General features: G+C 36.7%; 1 protein-coding gene across 1 annotated transcript in view; it reads right to left on the reverse strand.

Annotated features, from left to right (window-relative positions):
* LOC121317684 (ewing's tumor-associated antigen 1 homolog) overlaps nt 1–23694 on the reverse strand; it is a 61131-nt gene that overhangs the window by 31726 nt on the left and 5711 nt on the right. The window contains exons 2-4 of the mRNA XM_041253843.1: nt 6478–6627; nt 5588–6016; nt 3950–4038 (exon numbers count right to left, since the gene is read on the reverse strand). Coding sequence (XP_041109777.1) covers nt 3950–4038; nt 5588–6016; nt 6478–6627 — 668 coding nt within the window. The remainder of the gene's footprint in view (nt 1–3949; nt 4039–5587; nt 6017–6477; nt 6628–23694) is intronic.

Below are 23694 nucleotides of genomic sequence, written 5' to 3' on the forward strand. Positions count from 1 at the left end.
CTATACAGTTACATAGCAAAAAAAAAAACACTATACATTTGTATAGCATGTCACACTTACAAATGTCACAATCAGACCATTTAAATAACTGTACACATAATATAAAAGCAGGAATTTTAAAGTTACAATAAAACCCACTAAGATGAGAGCCATTTCATAAAAGTACAGTTTTTAGTCTTGACATGAAAGCTAACGGTCCCCGTTTCCATGACAAATGAAGGCAGAGCATTCCATAATTTAGCTCTACAAGAAAAAGCCCTACCTCCCGTGTTGCTGTTGTTGACCTTAGGAATAACCAGCAGCCCTGCATCCTGTGATCTCAGAGTGCAGTTTGGAAGATACAGGGTCAGTAACTCTCGCAAATAACTAGGTGCTAATCCATTCAGGGTCTTGTAAGTTAACAGCAAAATCTTAAAATCAATTCCGTACTGTACAGGGAGCCAGTGTAAAGAGGACAAAACAGGGGTATTATGTTCACTTTTCCTGGTTTTAGTCAGAATTCTAGTGGTGGTATTCTGAACAAGCTGCAAGCGGGATACCACACATTCTGGGACACCAGAAAAAAAGTGTATTGCAATGATCAATTCTAGATAAAACAAAGGCATTCATTAGCCTCTCAGCATCAGATACATAAATAATTGGTTTGCATATATTTTTCATATGGTAAAAATATATTTTAGTAACTTCTCTAATATGAGTCTCAAATGAGAGATCAGGATCAAAGATGACCCCCAGACTCTTCAGTTATAGTTTAAGTTGTGATGAGAGACGGAAAGGGTCAAGCTCATGTAATCCCATATTTCCTATTAGTTGGTTCTGTGAGCCCACTAGCATAACCTCTGTCTGATATAAATTCAACATTAGAACATTCTGTGACATCCAGTGCTTGATGTCTGTAAGACAAGTAGCTAACAACACCCATGCAGAAGAAATTCCTGGCTTTAGGGACAAATATAGCTGGGACTTTCAGTGCTCGGGGTTGCAACAGATACTTGAACTTCAGAGTACAAACATGTTCCACTAGATTAGGACTGAATGTGTTGGCTTCTTTGAAATGTATCATTGAAATTTATGAAATGACGAATCATCTATATTACCTAACTTGTACATTGAATACTGTAACTGCACTCAAGGTATTTTGCCGACTGTATCGCTGCCATTGCTTTCATATGGTGTTGGACATAGCAGTGTGGAACGATGCCACTAGACCCACAGTGCCGCTCAAATTGTAAGCGTTTCTTTTTTTTTTTCTGGCTGCCGCACAGTACTATCGGTGGATTAACCAAACACAGCCAAGTGGTGACAACACGTGCGTGGCAGTTAAAATCATGAATGAAACTGTTGTCTACGGAGGTGTCCAATAGGGGGGGGGGGGTATACTCCTGTTTATTCGGGAGAGTGAGAGACTTTTTTGACTTAACAAATCTTTATTCTTACATATAAAAAAATGTACCCTAAACCCCCCCTTTTTTGGCGGGGGGGTTGGGGGTTGGGCAGTTTAAACCCATTACATACAGATGAACCATATATTGAAATGCTATGGAAAGGAATACATTTTAGTTTATTTCAGTAAAAACAAGTTTCAATTGCAGCATGTTTGTTTTGCCTTTTTATATTAAATACACCACAGCAAGGACATTGTCATATTTGAGGTATTTTCATTAGCACAATCTGAGAGCTACATTTAGTGAATGGCAGTTTATTTTACTGCAGTGAAGTCAATTGGAGTACATTTCATTTTTAATTTTCTAAATTTGTGGCTACATTTTCACAGCAGTACACTTCCTAATTACAGTCCCAAGTATGCCAGTGCACTCTGTTTTCTCCTTTCTGGTCAGTTTGAGAATTAAACTTTGTTTTCCCTGCAACTGCTGACCTTTATTACAAAGCTATATTACTGTTTTTTTTTTTGTTTTTTTTGGTAACATCTCAAATTACATCGATGCTTCTTTAGCTGAAGAGATTATCAGCTCATCATCTAACTAGGGAATGTTGTGCATGAAAAACTCCTGCCTAAACAAAGTTGCAGCTATAGAAGAGGCAACAGTCGAAAAAAATCTGTCTGTGGGACTGCCAAAACTGACTGATTGCCAAAACATTGTTAAATGCAGCTTTTCATTTTAAGCATTTATTTTTATTTTTTTTACTTACACAGGTTTGGTCACCATCATAACTGTTGCATGAAACTGGGGTTACCGTATTCTGACGGTGTTGTACAGCTCTCTACACCGTATATCAGCGGACAAGTTTCAGCTGATATCTCAACATGGCTTTCTTCTTAATGGCTTACAGACTCTGTACAGGAACCCCCAATATCTCTGACAAGCACCTGAGTAAATATTGTTTTACGATATACAATTTTTCTCTTTTTTTGTGCATATGTACTATGTATTAGCCCTACAGTACAATAATACCAAGAAAGTAGCCGGGCAAATATAGTAGTATAAACATATGGCGATACAAAATGTATTTTAAATACAGGATAACGTCAAGAATAAGACTCAGAGGCTAGAAATTGCCGTTAAAGCGTGTCTACACACGTTTATTTACACAAACAAAAGCACAAGGGCCAAAATAAAAGGTTTAGACAAAACCGTACAAACACTTTCAATAAACACACATTGTTGTTTCAGGCTGAGCAACTGTCTTCACTGAAACACAGCACTCAAACTCTCCTCAACACCAACCCCAAATAAAGGATTTTTACTTCCTTATATACCATGTGGCTGGTGCCTAATTAACCATTAATCTTTCCATAAAGGCTCCAGCCACATTCTTACACGTATTATGGCAGGAAGTATTTAACACCTTTCCCGCTAACCCTATATTCACAACACGCACACGCACGTGCTCACACACACACACACACACGCACACACACTATTTACATTTAACAGTAAAAACAGGCTATTAGGAGGCATTCCCCCATACCGAAAAATCTATATTTCATATATTACAAACAAAATATAATGATCGACACAATAGCTTAATTTAAATTGTAGTCCTGTATGCTAGACACATGTACCAGGGAAATTAAGAGAAAGACATTTTAAATATTCCAGTAATAAATAAAATAAAAAAATCTATGAACATTCACAAAGTTAATTAAACATAAACTTCCGATATAGGCACACGTGATATAATTATTTAGTAATCAACTAAAGACGACATACAGATGAACCCGTTTTATATCACCTCGCTTAATATCGTGCCCCGTTTGTTAGCTTGATTTTTCATAAACCACTTGCCATGCACCATATTTATTTGAGAAATTACCTCACTCAATATCATCACACAAACCTGCTTATTGTCACGTTTTGTGCAGCCTGTCAAATGCTGCATGGTTGGGATTTACTAATTAACACGGGATATAATTAATTTTCAACACAACTAACAACGAATAATCATCTCGGCTGATAAACTGACATTTTCTGCAGCCTTTAAAATGCTGCGTGGGCGGTCTTAACAGGATGCAGTTCAGTTACAAAAGAACAACATCACCAAATTTCTTTTTAATATAGTCGGTCTTATTCACAAAAAAAAAAAAAAAAACACCAAGTGCAAGTGATAGCTCTCATTAGTAGACAATTCATGCCTTTTTTAGATAATGACACAAACTGTTTAGTTCCAGTTAATGATACAAATGTATTTATCCAATCTTTTTTCTGTGCCTTTCCTAAATTCTGTGTATGTGTACAGTAGGCACTTAGTACCATGCTATATTGAGAAATGTGTGCTATTTTTGATGCAAAAATATTTAATATTACAAATGACTGGGTTGGTGTCTTTTAGTCTTTTAACTACATTTTTATTTGTCTTTAGAAATTTACAGCGGATATGTTATTACAAACTGTTAGCCATGCTCATTTTTAATTGATGGGACTCATTAATTGATGTGCAAACTGGAGTAATTATCATTTATCTTGATATATAATTTCTTAGGACTTACTGTCATGGTTGAAGTCCCAGGGAACAGGACAAGGGAATAGCTAGGGGGTCTCTTGGTGCAGGTCTTGGCCTTTAGGCCTTTAAAAGCAGCTTCCATCGAGAAAAAAATGCTTAGAGTTCTGACATATTAGCTGATTCACTCATTGCTTCATCAAAACTCAAGAGGAGTTTTGTAGGGAAGGTCTGGTATAGTAGTTAATGAACCTGCAGGATGATATTAATGAGCAGCCCTTATTAGGCCCCTAAGCTCATCAATTATTAATCCTCCTTTACTCCTGATAGTTTACTTTCTTCCTCCGCTCTTATTTTCTCTAGCACAGTTAGTCTTTTTTCTCCTGTTTCCTCAACAGAGGAAGCCTTTAAAGATTTCTACCTACTTTTTGTTAACTCTTCCAACGTATTGTGCCCAATTTTAAGAAGTTCGTTTCATCTTTAGGAACAGGTAACCGAAGAAAACCATATGTAATTAGCGCCTTACTAATGTCAACTTAATATCAATTAAGTTTGCAAAAAGGAGTTTCTTTCCTATTTCTTAATCAACATAAATCATACAGCCTCTAACAGTGTTAGATGTTCACTTTGACAGTGCATGCTTTAGTTGCATCATTGCACATCTTATCTAGTGAGAAACAGTCGTGTGGGGATTGAGAAAATATTGAGGAAAACATGAATTGTAATTAAAACCTCCCTTATATGTACACATGTTGTGTTGTTATTGCAGCAACTGTGAATATGGTCTGCTGCCTCACGGCTCCCTTTCAAGGAAATGAAACCATTACCGTATGGGTGTTTACTTTTGAAAGACCCGAATGGCCATACCCGAGGACATGAAAGCACTGTGGTCACAGACATCAGTGTCATTTTTACTTTCAAGAACTGACCTGACAGGAGAGCTGTTTCAGACAAGTACTTGTTACTTTTTCTGCTATATATTCACATTTATTGTGGTTTACACAATTTAAGTGTGATATTAAAAATAAATGCTGTATTAGTTTTTTACTGATTACATGTGTTTCTGCACTACAGCCTGTTATTTGTTATGTCCCACTGCGGCCTTATGCCCTGTGTGAAGCCAGCGGCTTAAGTCGATCCTTCCCAGGGATCAAGCAACTAAGTCTGCTGACTTTGTGCTCTCCCCCCAAGATGCAATAGCACTGACTGGAGTTACTTCTTTCTCGTTTTGGCTTAGGCTAAAATTACAAGACGATTTGTATATTTTATGTGATTGTTACAATTGCTGTATTTTGTTGAGAATTTGTTCTCATTCAGTTTTTCTGTTTTCACAGAGACTAAGCTCAGGTTACCGCACCAGTGCCGACCTGTAACATACCGACCCAGTGCTAAAGGAAGTGACTTGGTATCGACCCAGTACCGTAGTGACCGGTGCTAAAGTCACCAACCCAGTCCTACATGGCCCACTACCGACCCTTAGCTCACGCCCCCGGTTCGGTACCAAACCGGTCTTGTTCAGGTCATGACCTGCTCAGTTGCTGTCTAAGCAGATTGAGGCAGCAGCTGTACATCCTGTATACCGTACACTGCATTGCTTGTTTCTTGCATCATGTCTGGGTTTTATCCCTGCAACACATGCAAGGCCAGTTTGCCTGTTGAGGACAAGCACAGCAGATGCTCTTCCTACCAGGACTAAAGCACACCAAGGAGAGACTGGCGAACTGCAGTTTCTGTGAATTTTGTGCTCCTTTCTCTAAGCACACGCTTGAGAAACGTCTCTCCCATAGCTGTACAGATCGCTTTGCGTCCCTCACTCCTGCACTACGCTCTTCCCCATCAACCTCTGTTAGAGTGGTGTCTGCATCCTCACCCCTTGTCTCTGTGCCATGGACGACGCACCCAGGAAAGCAGGAAACAGTCTTCACGGTCTTCCTCTGCTTCTCTTTCTCTTCCCCGGAGGAAGAAGAGTTGCCGTTCCAAGCAATTGGTGGAAAAGCTCTGGGAAGCTGTTTCCCAACAAGGAATGGTGCTTGCAGGATTACTACGTGAACATTCAGTGCCGCCTGTCCTACGATGATGAACCTACCACCACTCCCGTGCCTCCTCCCCAGTGCACCTAGATTTTCTTTTTGAAATCCTTTTGACCTGGGTTCATCTGACTACAGCTCCGGCTGTTTCCCAGTCTGTGGACACCCTATAATAATGTGCATGATACGGAGAAGCTGGACCTGGCCCATTTTCCGTCAGTGAAGAGCTCAGTTGCCACGTTGGTTCAGTCACCTAATTTATCACTCCTGTCCGTCGCCCGGCTGAGCAACTATAATAGCATTCTGGTAGCTTACCAGTCCAATTTGCTGAGGTCTCTTTCCGACAGTTACAGGCCCTCACCACAACAGCTAGAGGAGCTGCGCCTGGTTAATAAGAACCTGCTCCGTGTGTCGAAACTCAATGGGCAGGCTATGGGCAGGAACCTGGCTGTGCTAATAGCTGCATGTAGGCAGCTTTGGCTTTCCCAGGTACATGTGTCTGATGGGACAAAGCACCGCTGTTGGATGCCCCTATTACACCAGGGCATACGTTTGGTCCCACGGTTGACGAGATGCTGCAGCGGCACTCTCACTGCATGTGGGAATCCACAAAGGAGCTGGTTTGCTTGGTCAGCAAACTGGTGCCCTGGGCCCAGATTTTTGTCACTCAAAGCAACTTTCTTGCTGGCTATCACCTCTGCTAAGGGGGTGAGTGAAATGCAAGCATTTTCAATTGTGAAAGCCTGCTTAATTTTTGCAGAAGCAAGGACAAAGGTTACAATTTGTACCAAGTTTTTTTTTTTTTTTTTTTTTTTTTTTGCCAAAAACAATGTCTGCATTTCATGTCAACCAGTCTGTGGAATTGAAGACTTTCCACCCATCTCCATTCCATTCTGACAGGGAGAGACTGCTCCATATGCTTTGCCCTGTGCGGGCACTAGCATATTATGTTGACGGGTCACAAAAATGAAGGCAGTCTGAACAGTTTTTTGCGGCGAAGTCCGATGGTCAAACCCTGTCTAACACAGAGGCTGTTCAAATGGAGAGCAGACATAGTCAGGACTGCCTATGAGCTGGCAAACTTGTACTCTCCAGAAAGGCTCACTGCCCATTCCACCAAGGGCGTGGCAACTTCATGGGCTTTATTCCAGGGTGCATCTGTCAAGGACATTTGCAATGTGGCAGTGTGGGCTACTCCCCATACACTTACTAGGTTCTACAGAATGAATGCTATGGATCCTTAAAACCTTGGTTTTGGAATGAGAGTGTTAAGGGTGGCTTCTTAGTCGACCCTTACAACACATGCCCTCATTTTGTAGCCCTAGCTACTTGTAACTGGGGTTCCGTATGGTAATTCACAAGGCAGCCTCTCGGCTTAGCTTTGCAGAATTCCGGTCATTCTGCAATATTGCCTTTGTGACGGCTTTGGCACACTCACCCATACGGTAATGCTTACATTTTGTACTTGAAAGGGGCCGTTTATCATAACCCTGGTTCCCTGGTAACCATTAACCTTCAAAGTCGCTGCATCCATGATTGCAGCAGGCTTGAAAGACAAATGACTTTGACGTCCGTGACCGCAGTGTTTTTATGTCCTCGGGGGTGAGCTGTGTCTGCGTCACAGGCTCGTCAAGCAGCTTTGATATATCTTATTCAGGTTTCGGGTCTTTCAACAGATACAGTAATGGGGAACTAGGTTTATGATAATAACCTAACGTTATCCTAATAATAATAATAATAAATACATCTAAAACTCAAACCTCTACAGTATGTGTGGGTGAGTATAAATAGAAATCTTTCAGAGTATCATACACTTCTAGATTGTATTAGTGAAGAGTTATCTTATAACAGGATGTCTTTGAAAGGATTTGATTTTCTGAATAAATAAACTGATACAAAGTTATATATATAAAAAAAAAAAAAAAAAAAAAAAAAAAAAAAAACATTGCAGGCAGACGTATGCAGGAGATGCCGAGTATCATAGAGTAGTATATATATATCAGCACAATAAAACTGCTCTGTGGTACTATATATATTATCAGTACAATAAAACTACTGTATGATTCTGTATTTATATATAAATTAGGGCTGCAACGAAGGGTACATTTTGACCTTCGAAGGTTCGGAACACATTACCGAAGGAAGGCTCGAACCTGGCACTAATTTGCATAATTTACAGGCGACGTCAGCATAGCTACTAGTTTATATTTCATTGTAAATCCTATTATCTTACAGGTAATCCAAATAAATGAAATACAACATTCACATGTAGTTTTAAAATGTTATATAGAACATTAATCCTGTTTTTATAATTTAAATAAAAATACACATTGTTTATGCACACGTAATTGATGCTGCTTGTGATATATACAGTGAGCACGCATTGCAGCAGCACCTTATTGCTGCCTATTAAAAGAACTGCAGCTGACAGGCAAAACAAAGCTTTATTTAACAGTCACCATTCCAAGCAGGTTTTCAGTCACATTTTACTACTTTAATTCCACTACTAATAAAACCAAAAATAATAAAATGAATTTACTAGGGCTGCTCCAATTTAACAGAAACATAAATTTAACAGATAATCAACTAAAGAGATGATCGCAAATTAATTTGTTTTACAATTGAATCGTGCAGAATTGTATTTATTTTAAATAAAATCAACCAAATAGAACTACATTTTCTCCACAGCAGTTCAGTCATAAGTGAGCATAAACTGTTGACAGTCCTGTGTAGGTTTAACCAATGGGAGAATCAAAGATCTGCCCCTTTGTTTTGCAGCTGTCCAATCATTAGTGAGTAGAGGCAGGACATAAATATGCTAGGGTACACGGTGTAAGAATAGCTGAATTTCAAGTGATATTGCTAATATTATATAGACCGTTATTGAGAATTATATTGAACTTCGAAGTAAAAATTAGAATTGTTTATTACAAATAATAAATATACTTGACGCTTCCAACATTCAAATTATGAAAGATATCAGTGGCTTAATGGTAGCTGTTAATTAAAAAAAACAAAAAAAAAAAACATATACTGCTGGAACTGCCTTGTGTTCTGTGCAGAAAAGGTGATATCGAATGGCACTGGCTACAGTAATCTAGAGTAATCTATCGAAGTCAGCACAGAAACACAAGCATTCCCAAAGTCACTTGCAAGCACTATAACACTCAAAACTTTTGGACAAACCCAGATAGACTAGATGAGCAGAAGCGTAGGGATACTGTACATCACTTTGAGCAAGTAAGAAAAAATCGTGACGTTCTTAAATGCTTGATTGATCCTGTTGTTTACCTTGGCAAGCAAGAACTGGCATTCAGAGGGCACGATGATGGCACAAATTCCTCAAAAGAGATAATTATGTGGAATTACTTTCTCTGATTTATGGCTATGACAGCATGATAAGCAATCACCTATCAATAGCCACAGTAGCTATAGATGAGTATAAAAAATATCAAAGGCCTTGAATATCCCATGGAGCACGGTCAAGACGATTATTAAGAAGCGGAAAGTGTATGGCACCACCAAGACCCTGCCTAGATCAGGCCGTCCCTCCAAACTGGATGACCGAGCAAGAAGGAGACTGATCAGAGAGGATACCAGGAGGCCAATGGCAACTTTGCAAGAGCTACAGGCTTTTATAGCCAAGACTAGTCAAAGTGTGCATGTGACAACAATATCCCAAGCATTCCACAAATCTGGCCTGTATGGTAGGGTGGCAAGAAGGGAGCCATTACTCAAGAAAGCCCACATTGAATCCCATTTTGAAGTATGCAAAAAAAAAGAAAAAACACTCAGGAGACTCTGTAGCCATGTGGCAAACAGTTTTGTGGTCTGACAAAACTAAAACTTTCTGGCCTAAATGCAAAGCATTAAGTTAGGCGCAAACCCAACACAGCGCATCACCCAAAGAACATCATCCCTACTTTGAAGCATGGCGGTGGCAGCATCATGTTATGGGATGTTTTTTTATTTTACTCATCGGCAGGGACTGGGGCACTTTTTAGGATAGAAGGGAAAATAAATGGAGCAAAGTACAGAAAAGTCCTGGAGGAAAACCTGCTGCCCTCTGCAAAAAAGCTGAAACTGGGATGGAAGCACACAGAGCACACAGCCAAAGCTACACTGGAGTGGCTAAGGAGCAAAAAGGTAAATGTCCTTGAGTGGCCCAGTCAGAGCCCCGACCTAAATCCAATCGAAAATTTGTGGCATGACTTGAAGATTGCTGTCCATCAACGCTCCCCAAGGAACTTGACAGAGCTTGGAGACATATCCAGTTATGATCTTTCAGTTTTATATTTTTAATATATAATTTTAACATTCTGGAGTATGGTGTGTAGATAAGTGGAAAAAAATCATCATTTAAATGCTCGAAACTCTGAGGCACTGACACAACAAAATGTGAAAAATGTTCAAGGGGGTGTAGACTTTCTATAGGCACTGTGTGTGTGTGTGTGTGTGTGTGTGTGTGTGTGTGTGTGTGTGTGTGTGTGTGTGTGTGTGTATGTGTATATATATATATATATATATATATATTATATGATATATATTATATATATAGATATATATATATATATATACGTAGTATTCTCATACAAGATATGTGCAAAGAAACTTGACATTGTACTGAGTGACCGAAGGAGATAAATATGTATATTTAAAAAAAAAAAAAACTCTAAGAAATGCTCTTTTTAAGAAATCTAAAAAAAAACTAATTTGGTTCAGTGTTCAAATGCACCTTCCTTGGGAAAGAAATCCATAAATAAATGAACTTGAACTTTAGGACCCTTTTAATGACACCTCCCAGCACAGTAATAACTTATTCACAGTGCACAAGCCTTTGCCCAAGCATTTCCTTTAAAAAACAAAAAAAGATGCATGGTTATGTTAGGATCTGAGTGGTGTGTAAAAAAAGTGAAGGTCAGTTTTAATAAATATAGTCCACCCCTCTACACCAGCAATGGTCTGGGGGGTTAAAACGGCAGATCTTCAAGCCCAAACACAAAGGTTAAACACATAATAATAAAACACAACTGCACGGAAAGGTGCTCCGGGTTGGTTGCAGTTGTGGTGTGGTGTGTTGCTGTGCTGTGCAGAGGTAGTGGTGCTCCAGGGTGTGTGTGCTGGCTCTGCGGGTGCAGCTCCCAAGCAGCCACTCATCTGCAAAATACAATAACAAAAGTGCAGCACTCCTGCACGTTAGTTTCAGTGTAAGGGCCAGTACTCATGAAGTGTACTCCCATGTGTACTGTCAAACTGCATCCTGTGATCAGTGCGGCGCCACGCTCTATCCAATCGCCCCACACAACACAGCTGATCACAATAGACTTGTTTAGCAGCCTTCAGCTGCGGCCTTTTCCTAAGATGGCCGACTTCCAGTTCAGTCCTGTCGTCAAGTCTGCCCATCCCTGTGAAAGCGTACCAACAACCTTCAGAAAGCTCTATGTGATGGTGGTCCACTATGAAAGGCGCTATATAAAGATAAAAATATTATTATTATTATTATTATTATTATTATTATTATTATTATTATTATTATTATTATTATTACTTGGCACCCTTCCTGGTGCAGGAGGTAGATTTGCAGCTCAAATTCCTTCTCTCCCATTCAGAGGTTAATAGAACCAGCGGCTTCAAAACCAACATGTGCTCTTGCTTGGGTGTACATTGCCAAGTGTTTTAAAATGCCTTTGCTTCTATTCCTTTCTGTGACATGTGAGTGCATATCAGCAGCTCTGTATATGACTGCGCCCCCATGGCTTGCCTTGTCTTTCCCAGGACACTCTTTGAGATAGATGTGACAACTCAAAAAGGTTTTCCTGGTAAAACAATTTAAATAAGTAAATAAATAATAAGTATAGTTTCTAAGAAAATGTTTCTATATAACACGTGACTTGATTCACTGCCTCCCTAGCCGCAGAAACAGTCCTGGGAGCTATTTAGGGTTTTATTTTTAATGCAGACATATATTTATGTATAAGATGGGATCTGTAGTTTATAGGACCACTACCTATTATTATAATTATTATTATTGTTATTATAATGTACCAGTATTTACTGCCTAACACCTAAACTACTGCCAAACCACACAGCTTTGTTAAGTATAGTGCAATTAAACATTTAAAAAGAAAATGCTTTATTTTACAATAAGTAACCCCGATTTATGAAAAAAAAAAAAAAAACCTGACTCCTTACTTCAGTCTCTAGATTACTTCTTGAATATTACAATTATTCTACTTTGCTTTCCTTGCTAAGACAACTGGTGTATTTTCCAAGCAATGGGCTGTATTTAGTAAGAGTTTTCTTAAGTGCATATTTTACTGGTAATAATATAATAATTTAGCAGAAGTAGTAAAAAGCAATATATTGTAAGTGCATACAAGAGCCCTTACATGAATAATCTTAGATGTTTACTTCTAAATGTGAAGAATAAAAAAATATATATATAAATGTTGTTCTTTTTTAAAATAGTGCAAGTTTGCACTGGAACTTAATAAGCAGAAGTATGTTTTCTCTGAATAGAAACCCCTTAATAAAATTGTAAAAAGTATGTAAGAAAACACTTTTTTCTTTATTTATTCAGAAAACAAAACAAAAAACTAGGAGGTAAAAGATTTGAATATAGGCTCAACATTTACCTAAGTACAATACTGCAGTAAAATGTACTTTTGTTACATAGTACTAAAATAATAATAATAAAAAAAAATGTATATAGATAAATGATTTTGCTTGCTGCTCTATTAAATGTTTTAAGTAATACTTTTCTTATCAAGATTGTCTAAACAATGCTGTGATAAGCAAAATGAACCCTTCATTTGTATTGCTACTTGTACATAATTGTCAAAGCTGGCTAGAGGTGTTTTCCTTCGTTCAGCTACCACCCCTATCCATTATATTATTACTGTATATAACTATTTCCCTCCATTTCATATGTGTATTCTGCCAGTGAAGATTGGGGGATTCCCCAACCCCCACTTTAAATGTACTATACTAGCTCTGTGTATCTGGAAAAGGGCTATAAATAACAAAACCAATAGGAATGAATATGGAATAAGTGGAATAAAGAAGTCTCACATCTACAACATTGCCTTTCTGTCAAAATGCAAACCTTGTTTTGAGCTGTGAAAAAGAGAGATTTTCAGTGTAATAAAAAAAAAGAAACTCTAGCACCGCAGCCTAATTTTAAACATTTTATACAAGCCGACTTTCCTTTAGATTTCTGTCAAGGAGAGCATTGTTTTATTTTAACATACTGTATTTCCCTTGTCTACGGTTGCCCAATAATTGACTTTGTGCTTTTTTTTTCCATTTATTTCTTTTCCTTCCCAATTGTAGCATCTCTCTCCCTCCCTCTTTTTTATTTTTCTCTCTGGAGTCTCAGGTTATAAGTTTTCCCTTTTGTGAAACCATGACAGGTGCCTAATTGAATGATGAATGTCCCTTTATTACTCTGTAATTGAACTGCCAGCTTTTTGATTGGTTTGTAGGGATGCTCCACTCCTCATCAAGCATTGCAGGGGTCTCAGCGACTGGCAGCCAGGGCCCACACTCCATCTGTCTAATCACATCTACCCCCCCCCCATTCACTTTTTTGGGGGGCAAATCATAATAAATTATGCTAATTCTGTGTTACTCTGACAATGAGAATATTACTTTGTTGGGCACATCTTTCTGGTAAATGCTCAGCGATTTTATTTATTTATTTTTCTTCTGCATGTGGACTGTGTGACCTGACAGGGCCTCAATGAAGATTAATGACCCTCACCTGAGTGACAGCACAGAGGATTGTGGGGTAGAGAGGGTCATTTATCATACTCTGACAGGTGCCATTCAGTACGACAGCAGCTCCGCCATTACCCTGCTAGCGGTTCCATTTTTCTGCCAGTTAAGCATGGAGTTTAATAACGTACCCAGAATTAAAACTCATTCTTTGTAGCGAGTCTGACAGCTGAAAATAAGAAAATCAATTCCTCACATGTTACAGACTAGGCTAACAAACTGGAGGCTTTGACTTTAATTTAGTCTTTGGGTTGAATTCCAAGCAGGATGAATTTGGAAAGTATCATCCATTACAATTTACCAATAACGCTAACTTCGGAATCATTACTACCAGTGCATTAATGATTGATTCTTTATTAACTGATGTAATTTATTTTGGTCTGAGCTTAGGCGGTAAAGGATGCATGTGAGCACTGTGCCTCGTCTTTAATAGTAGTAATTAAACATTCTCTTAATTAATATTGGTTCTAAAATTAGAGTATAAACAAGAGAGACACTCAGTCTGTTTGCAAACTAGGTAAATGCCTGATATTTACCTATCGAATTGTCTACTGAATATATTTACGCTGTATGTATGTATGTATGTATGTATGTATGTATGTATGTATGTATGTAAGCAATAAGACCTAACACAGACTGGGTAATGGGGCACTATTACAACCAAACATCAATGAGAACTGATGGTGTTATTTATTTGATAACATTTTCTATAAACCCCAAACACGCTAATTTTAGTTTTCCTATTTTATAATTTAATTGAGTTAGGTTAGGCAGTCATTTGTCACTATTTTATCTTGTCTTTTATGCAACTTTGTAATTCATGTTAAGTATTCTTGACTGCTCCTACAATTTTATAAATGGTTTTAATTATGGTTTTATTAGCTAATGGAGCTTAATAATTCATGAAATATTTATGGCATCATGATCTGTAATTATCTATATGTTTGAGAAATATGGACATGCATCTTCATGTAATATCTAGGAATAGATTTAAATCTTAATTATGACCTTCACTATAATTCTTCAGTTCCTTATTGTTTTAATGTGTCCCAGTATGAAACAGAAAAATTTAAAAAAATAAAAAATTGAGGATATTTATTAAAAGGTTGGCAACTATGCTGTTTACCGTTTATTGTGAGTTATCTATCTGTGTATATTGCATATGATGGTATATGTATTAATGTTTAAATATGCTTGTGTGTAAATAGAGGGCCCAAAAGGCTTTCCCTCACATGCCTGATTTATTTGTTATGCAAAGCATTTATGGCATTAGTTCCATTTTTGAGAAATATGGATGCATGCCTTCAAGTCAGAACTGGGACAGTTTGTTAATCTTAATTCTTTTCTTATTTATTATTCTGCAATATTTTTTTACACAGAATAGCAAAGCAAAAAAAAAAAAGAAAAAAAAAGAATTAAATAAATTAATAACACACGAGAATTAAGGAACCAGAATAACTATATCAGGACACATAACTGTATAATCTGTGCCAAAAAACTAGAAACTGCAATGTATCGAGTCAGACACATCTTACTTATTTTGAGTTTGGGTTCCAGATTCCTGTCAGACATCCCTCGTCAGGAAGTAGATCAAAATATCTCATCTTAGGCCTTTTAATGAATTCAGCATTTTATATATATTTTTTTTTATAATTTAATGACTACTCATTTTCTTTTATATAATATATTGTCATACTACGTTAGAATGCATTGTTTTACAAGAATATTTATATCAAATATATATATACACATACACACACACACACACACACACACACACATATAATATATATATATATATATATATATATCATATATATCACCTATATATATATATATATATATATATATATATATATATATACCTATATCTATATATATATATATATATAGTCCAGACAAGTCTGTTCTACCCACTACAACTATCTTTTGAATTGTATCCATTACTGTTTGGATATTTTCAGCCCATAATTAGATTTCAAATGTGAATATGTGCAGCAGTTCAGTGTACCAGTATTTATTAAAAATAATTTAACCTATCTTTTGTTTGCTATATATACGTTCCTCATGCTTTCAGTTTATTGTAGTGCTTTTAGAAAACACAAACATCTAGCACTGAACAGAAGCCTCGAGGGTATGTCTGTGTCATTATAACATCACCCTAGACAGACGGCTTGGCTCATTTTCATTGGTCTCATTTAGGTTTCATTTGAGTTGTATAATCTTAATTGTCTCAGCAAGTGTGTTAGGCAGTTATATGATCAATTTATTGCACCTTTTGCCACCCCATTAATCCAGCAGTTAAAATACAGTAACCACTTGGTCTAACTGCAGTATACAACATGTGACAGTTGCTGCCGGCTTTATAAACCAGCCACACGGCAGTGGTTTTATGCTCTCATTCTCTAGTCTGATCTCAATATTCTCATTTGTAGTGCTCCTGTCATTCTATTGGATTTATATGATGTAACCCCACTAAGGAATCACGTCGTGTGCAATTTGAGGGACCGTTAGCATTTGCCAATAGTTCCTTCCAAATATTATTTCAGAGAAGTGTTGCTTCATTGCATTGATTACATTTTGGAGTATTTTCCTGTATTTATGATGCTTTATGATGATGATAAAATTATCTTTCTATTTATCTGCTGTTGTGTGGAAAAAAAAACAAAACTATATACTGAAATATATATATAATCAGTAATTTGGGCCAGTTACACAAAGTTAACGGAAATGCCCATAAATCCCAGCTAAATAATAATGTCTGGCTCCATTTTTTTTCTTCATCAAGTAGGACATAGGACACAGATGTTCTACCTGCATGGCCTTGTTTTTAGTCTGAAAAATTAATAAATTGTAGGTATATACAGAATACTTTTTTATATCCTTTAAAAATAATTAAGAGCAAAATAATTATTTTGTTTATACATTTTGACATGTCTGGTGTTTTTATACTCATACTAATGAAGGTAAAATAATAAACCGTCACACTTCTTTGTTTAGAATAGTAATTTAAAAGAACAATTCATATTTCTGCTCCAGCTAATTGTAGGTTTTTTTTGTAATCCCATTCTTGTTTGTGAGAATTTAGGGTTTGCTTAACAGAGCTTGTTCTTTGCTGATCAGCCACACAGCTGTTATCAAACTGATGCAGGTTTTGTTTCAACCTTCCATGTTGTATACAGCTATTTTCAAACCTCTGAAATTTAATAACTGTTTTAGCAATAGCAGAACCTTGTGTGCTTTTTTTCCCCCTCCCATTCAACTACTTCATGTGGAAATTTCACACACAATAATTGCCTGACCTTTACAGCACTAGAATTACCTCATTAAAGCTGCAAGATAGCTACGTTGCTGTGTGAAATGTTACGTTTCGTGATAATTAAATTTAGAGTACCAGGCATTATTGTCTCAGATGACTGCTGCCTTTGGATCACCCTGAAAGAAACAAGCGAATTTTTGAAAATCACTCGAAAAGAAAAAGCAATCTGACAGTATGCTTGTCTGCTCAGATAAGATACAGAACAGACCTTCGTCTGAGTTCAGTTGCAGGCAGTGTGATGGAAAATGATACTAAATTCAGCCAGCAATTATATTTAAGATAAGCCTGAATAAGATTTCAAAAATTAACACTAGACCTAAGTGATTAACTGAATTTACTTGAATATTTTTAAGAAAATATTTTTCTCCATCTACATGATTTTTGTAAGCTATGCTATTATAAACTTTGCATTTCATTTGGAGCTTTAAGCACCTGATTCCTCATTGAAAGAGGAAAACATCCTTATTATTTATAACAGTATGCATTTAAATCCTCTGTTTAAGACTTTAGGTGAACCTTTACATTTCACACTTCAGCTCATTTAAGCAGGTTGTTTGGAAGGCTTTGCTCTATGTAGTCACCAGGCCAGCAGAGTCTTAAAAACCTCTGACCTGCCAGCCCAGCAGGAGGTGCTCATGCTCTGGTAACTGGGACTGTGTCGCCCCTGAAGGAGTCTTCATTGCAACTGAGCAAGCTCTTCCAGCAATAGTAACAAAACAGCAGGAGGCAAATCAGAAGACCATGTCCTCTTCCCTGGACTTACATGGAGATTTTACTTCAAATGTAAACTAAATGTTAAAAAAAAAAAAAGATCAAACAGGGCATTACATTTCTTTAATACATATATATTTTAATACATTTGTGTGTGTGTGTGTGTGTGTGTGTGTATATATATATATATATATATATATATATATATATATATATATATATATATATATATATATATATAGATAGATATATAGATAGATAGATAGATAGATAGATAGATAGATAGATAGATATTAATGCTGGGGCAAACATTGAGTTTTCAGATAGAAATATTCATTTTTTATTGGATTTATAAAGTGATGTCAAATAAACCCAGTATCCCATATGATTAATCTAGAAAGAAAAACACTCTACACAGTTGTATTATTGTTGTCATTCTACTAATTTGTTTTCATTTCTACAAATGCGTATGAATATGATATATTTTACCTCTAATACATTTAACCTGTTTTTGTGTGTATATTTGAATAATCGTCCCAGCACTAACATGCATAATCAGTTTATTTGCTACATATCATAGTGCTGATCACTAACGTAACCCTTCCTTTGCATTTCAACAATTAAAGTTATTTTATTTTAAATAGTTGTTATTTTTGTTCACCTCTTGAAAGGCGCTTCCAAAGCGTACACTGTTGCAAAAAAAAACACCTTTTATCGGTTTCCTTTTATGAAATAAAAGGTTTTAAAATAACATTTCACACTCTTTAAACAATGTAATAATTGAAAAAAAATATATTGTACAAAGAAAGTTTAGGAAAAGCAACTTTAATTAATTGAAAGCCTAATTTTTAATCCGATAATCATATTATATAATGGTGTGCAAGGACACCTAGAAACACCTGTGAAGACCGTTCAGATGTGTTTTATTTTTTTTTATTTTTTTCCCTCTACACCGATCTATTCAAATAGCGGAATGTGCCTGTTAATAGAATTGATTTATGTAAAATGCAACTATAACAATAAAACACTCCATTGTGCTGAATTTTGGAAATACTAGAATAAACTTAATAAATTAAATGACAAACATTTCCATTAGAAGACCCTTTCAGGTGTCTTCAGACAAGGTTATTTCTTTATTTCAAATGAGGTAATTGAATAATAAAAGAAACTGTAGTTCATAACACATTTAACGCACAACGTGTTGGTAATAAAGGACTTCAAAAGCCTGTTGTTCTTTTTGTGAGTTTCTGCACCAGTGCACTCGTGTGTTGAGTCAGGATGGTAGCTCTCCACACTGCTGCTTTTGCATTTTAACCCACTCCATGAAAAGTTCATAAGTTCAATTCCCTTGTCTGCTGTTCAGACAAGGATCTCAGCTCATTCTATAAATGCATTGGAACAACTTTGCACAGATCCCTGGGATACAAGTTTGTATGACTAGCTTGCAAAAGACAACCAACCAACATTGTTTAAATGCTATTAACACTTGCTCGTTTTGTCCCTTTAGCTGTGTTTATACAAACATTGTTATCTTTCCTAGAAACTGTAATGCAATTCCACAAAATGACAACATGTTCACGAGAAATGGCTCACACCAAAACCATTCCAAAAAAAACACAACATAAGTTGATTTCAGCTAAATGTCAAGCCTTAAATTGAACAACAATCTCCGATTTTTATTTATTTTTTACTAACATTTCAGTGTTTTATAGCTGGTTTGTAGTTACATCATGCATTTAACTACAACCATTTTGGTTTATTTTTTTAATAAACCTGCCTAATATTACTTTTATTTACAAATACAAATTGCATACCTTTTTTAATCCTGTTGAATTTGGTATCTTTCCAAAGGTTTTGTTTAAATGGGTATTGTGAAAAATAAACAGTTTGTTTGCAATCGTCAATGGGGCAATTTCCATGGAAAAAGAAAAAGAATTCTCACTATGTAGTTTTATTTTAGCCAGAGAAATTATCGTTCCAATTGCAAAAAACCTAATTAATATAAAAATACAGGAGGGTGTATTTAAATGTTTCTGTCTGACTTCCAGTTTGGCCTTGCCTGACAACTGGTAAAGCAGAGCTTTCTTAAATGGGGTTGTTAAAGCACTGCTTAAAGCACTACAAGCAACCTGGCCACCAAACAGGGCGTGCACTACTTCCACTAAAAGGGAGGTCCCTTACTAGGAACCTCCTCCCTGCACAAACTATATAAAACTGGACTGGGATTCAAATTCCACTAATTAATCCCTACCCTAAAGTATACCAAGGACCCCGGTTCAACATGCGCTTCTTGATTCACTCAACCTGCTTCAACAAACTGTCATAAGGTTTTTCAGCTTTTAAAACACACAGCTTGGTACAGCACAGAACAAAGGACTGGCTTTCTAGCTCTTTTTAAAAGCAGGTGACCAAGGTTAATCGATCGTCAATTCTTTAGTTGACACCTGGCCACCTGCTGCACATTCCTTTCAGTTAGGCATCAAGGGAAGTTTAACCTCCCAGCCCTGCCATATCCAAAATTAAACAAATGTTACTTTTATATCATACACACTATATTTTATATATAAACCACCAACAAATATACATTAATTTACAGGGGCAGGCCTCACCCCTGCCACAGTTGTAAATAAGACTACCCTATTGTCTTGTTTCCCTCTACATATTAATCTTATTAATAAGAATAATACAAATAATAATAACAAGAAATACCTGACTCCGAATCCCGACGTGATAGTGCAAGGCTCTCACGTTCCCGATAGATGGTCATAGAATGGTATATATATATATATATATATATATATATATATATATATATATATATATATATATATATATATATACACACACACACACACATACAGTGGCTTGCAAAAGTATTCAGACCCCTGACCAATTCTCTCATATTACTGAATTACAAATGGTACATTGAAATTTCGTTCTGTTTGATATTTTATTTTTAAACACTGAAACTCAGAATAAATTATTGTAAGGTGACATTGGTTTTAAGTTGGGAAATATTTTTAAGAAAAATAAAAAACTGAAATATCTTGCTTGCATAAGTATTCAACCCCTGTGCTGTGGAAGCTCCCAGTTTGCACCGATGAAAGTAATTACCCTAACGAGGACACAATTACCTTACCATTGGCCTCCACCTGTGAACCATTAAAGTTGCTGTCACATTTTCTGGACAAAAACCCCACTGTTGAAGGATCATTGGTAAGGCTGTGAATCTGAAGGAAAATGAAGACCAAAGAGCGTTTTCCAGAAGTTAGAGATATAGTAATACAAATGCATAGATTAGGGAAAGGGTACAAAATAATATCCAAGTGTTTGGATATCCCAGTGAGCACAGTTGGATCAATAATCAGAAAATGGAAGCTGCATCACACCACCCAGGCACTGCCAAGAAAAGGCCGTCCCTCAAATCTCAATGCTCAAACAAGAAGGAGACTTGTGAGAGAAGCCACAGAGAGGCCAACAATCACTTTGAAGGAGCTGCAGAGTTCAGTGGCTGGGAGTGGAGTAATAGAGCACCAGTCAACCATATCAAGAGCTCTGCATAACACTGGCCTGTATGAGAGGGTGGCAAGAAAGAAGCCATTACTCAAAAAGTACCATCTGAAAGCATGAGATTGACCTAGCTGTGATGTGGGAAAAGGTTTTGTGGTCAGATGAGACCAAGATAGAGCTTTTTGGCCAAAACTCAAAGCACTATGTGTGGCGCAAACCTAACACTGCCCATGCCTCAAGACACACCATCCCTACAGTGAAGTATGGTGGTGGCAGCATCATGCTGTGGGGATGCTTCTCATCAGCAGGGACTGGGCATCTTGTTACAATTGAAGGAAGAATGGATGAAGCAAAATACAGTTAAAAATACTGCAAGAGAATCTGCTTCAGTCCACTAAAAAACTGAAGCTTGGGAGGAAATTCACCTTTCAGCAGGACAATGATCCCAAGCACAAGGCCAAAACAGCATTGGAGTGGCTCAAGAACAAAAAGGTGAATGTCCTACAGTGGCCCAGTCAAAGTCTTGTTCTCAATCCCATTGAGAATCTGTGGCACTATTTGAAAACTGCAGTCCACAAGCGTTGTCCAACCAACCTGAACAACCTGGAGCAAATTTGCCAAGAAGAATGGGCCAAAATCACTCAGACACTGTGTGCAAAGCTGGTACATACTTACCCCAAAAGACTTAAAGCTGTTATTGCAGCGAAAGGTGGCTCTACCAAATATTAATGTGTGGGGGTTGAATACTTATGTAAGCAAGATATTTCAGTTTTTTATTTTTCTTAAGAATATTTCCCAACATAAAACCAATGTCACCTTACAATAATTGATTTTGAGTTTAAGTGTTTTAAAATAAAATATAGAACAGAACGAAATGTCAATGTACCATTTGTAATTCAGTAATATGAGAGAATTGGTCAGGGGTCTGAATACTTTTGCAAGCCACTGTGTGTGTATATATATATATATATATATATATATATATATATATATATATATATATATATATATATATATATATATATATTATATTATTGTGACCACACAACTTGTGTTGTTCTTGTTAAATTGATGGACCAGTAAGTACATTGGTAGTCTATGCGAGTTCAACAACTGTATCTGTGCTGTCCACCAGGACTCTTGAACTTCGTTATGCAGTAAGCTGATTTTAAAACCAAGTTTTTTTTTTTCTTTTTTCTTTTCGTACTTTTAAAACAAGTCTCACTCAATTAATTGTCTCAACATCTTATTGCTAAAGGGACAGAACAGTCTAGGCTAAAGCAATCAGCTATCCTCCAAAGACCAATCACAACGATAACAAAAGTAAGTGAATGGCTTCCTTATTTATTTAAGTACAAGTCATCACCGCTTAGAATGGGCATGTTTGTGTTAATGTGATTCACCCGCAGGAAGCAATGGATGGTATAGACACCCACACAATAATCTAATGTTGTAATCGAGTCACAAAAATTGGGACTCGAGTCAAGTCTTTGACATGCCAAGCTCGAGTTGAGTTGAGTCGCAGAGTTTGCTCGAGTCAATTCGAGTCATTAGTTCTGACAGTTTGAGACAGTTTCATTTAATCAGATTCATTTTACAGGAGATTAGCAATCTACAAGTAAAAAGAAAAAAAAAATTAAATTAAAAATACAAAATTGAGATGCACAATAATGTGGTCATACTTGCCCCACTGATGTTCACCATTAAAGGTCCATGATTTCTGCCTTGTGTTTTCTCTCTCCATTTCAGTGAATTCACAATTCCTTGGCCTATTTATAAGCAGGTTTGTTATTGACCATAGAGAGGCTATGCTCAGTTGGGTTGGATGTACAGTAATGGGTACCACAAAACAAAATAATAAATTTAAGAATTTTACTGGTAGCAGCCTGAGTGTTTTTCACCTTTTCTCAACAGTGAAACTCAGTTTTTTTCAAATAACTTAACCATATGAAAGGACATTTTGTGGCATTTAATTTGATATTTGATATAGAGATGTTGCTTCTAAGCTTAAAACATAGCAGCTACAAAGAAAAACAGTCCAAGTAGTGCAACTGAGGAGAAATCGGAGTTGATGACAATGACCCGAGTCACCAAAAATTACAACTCTGCAATTGCCTGACATTCAAAATGTCCCCCAATCACCAGTACAGAAATCAAAACAAACAAGCAATTCAGCTTTTATTAGGGAGCTCCCCTAAATCCCTTGTTTAGAATGATACAGGGTATTAATGCTTGGGACAGGGTAGTCGTCTGCTGTGTGGGTGCGTGCATTCGCTGCTGAGTGACAGGCAGGAGATCGAGACAGAGGTTGAAGTTGATACAGCCCGCAGGCGAACAGGATTTATTTACATATTGTTGTGCTGAGCTGTGGGGTTTCCAGTATATAATGAGACAGACAATAGTTGCGGTTCAAAGTAGTAGGAAACCACTGTGTTTATTATTTTTTTTAGC

This window comes from Polyodon spathula, chromosome 6, assembly GCF_017654505.1.
Source record: "Polyodon spathula isolate WHYD16114869_AA chromosome 6, ASM1765450v1, whole genome shotgun sequence".
Lineage (NCBI taxonomy): Eukaryota > Metazoa > Chordata > Actinopteri > Acipenseriformes > Polyodontidae > Polyodon > Polyodon spathula.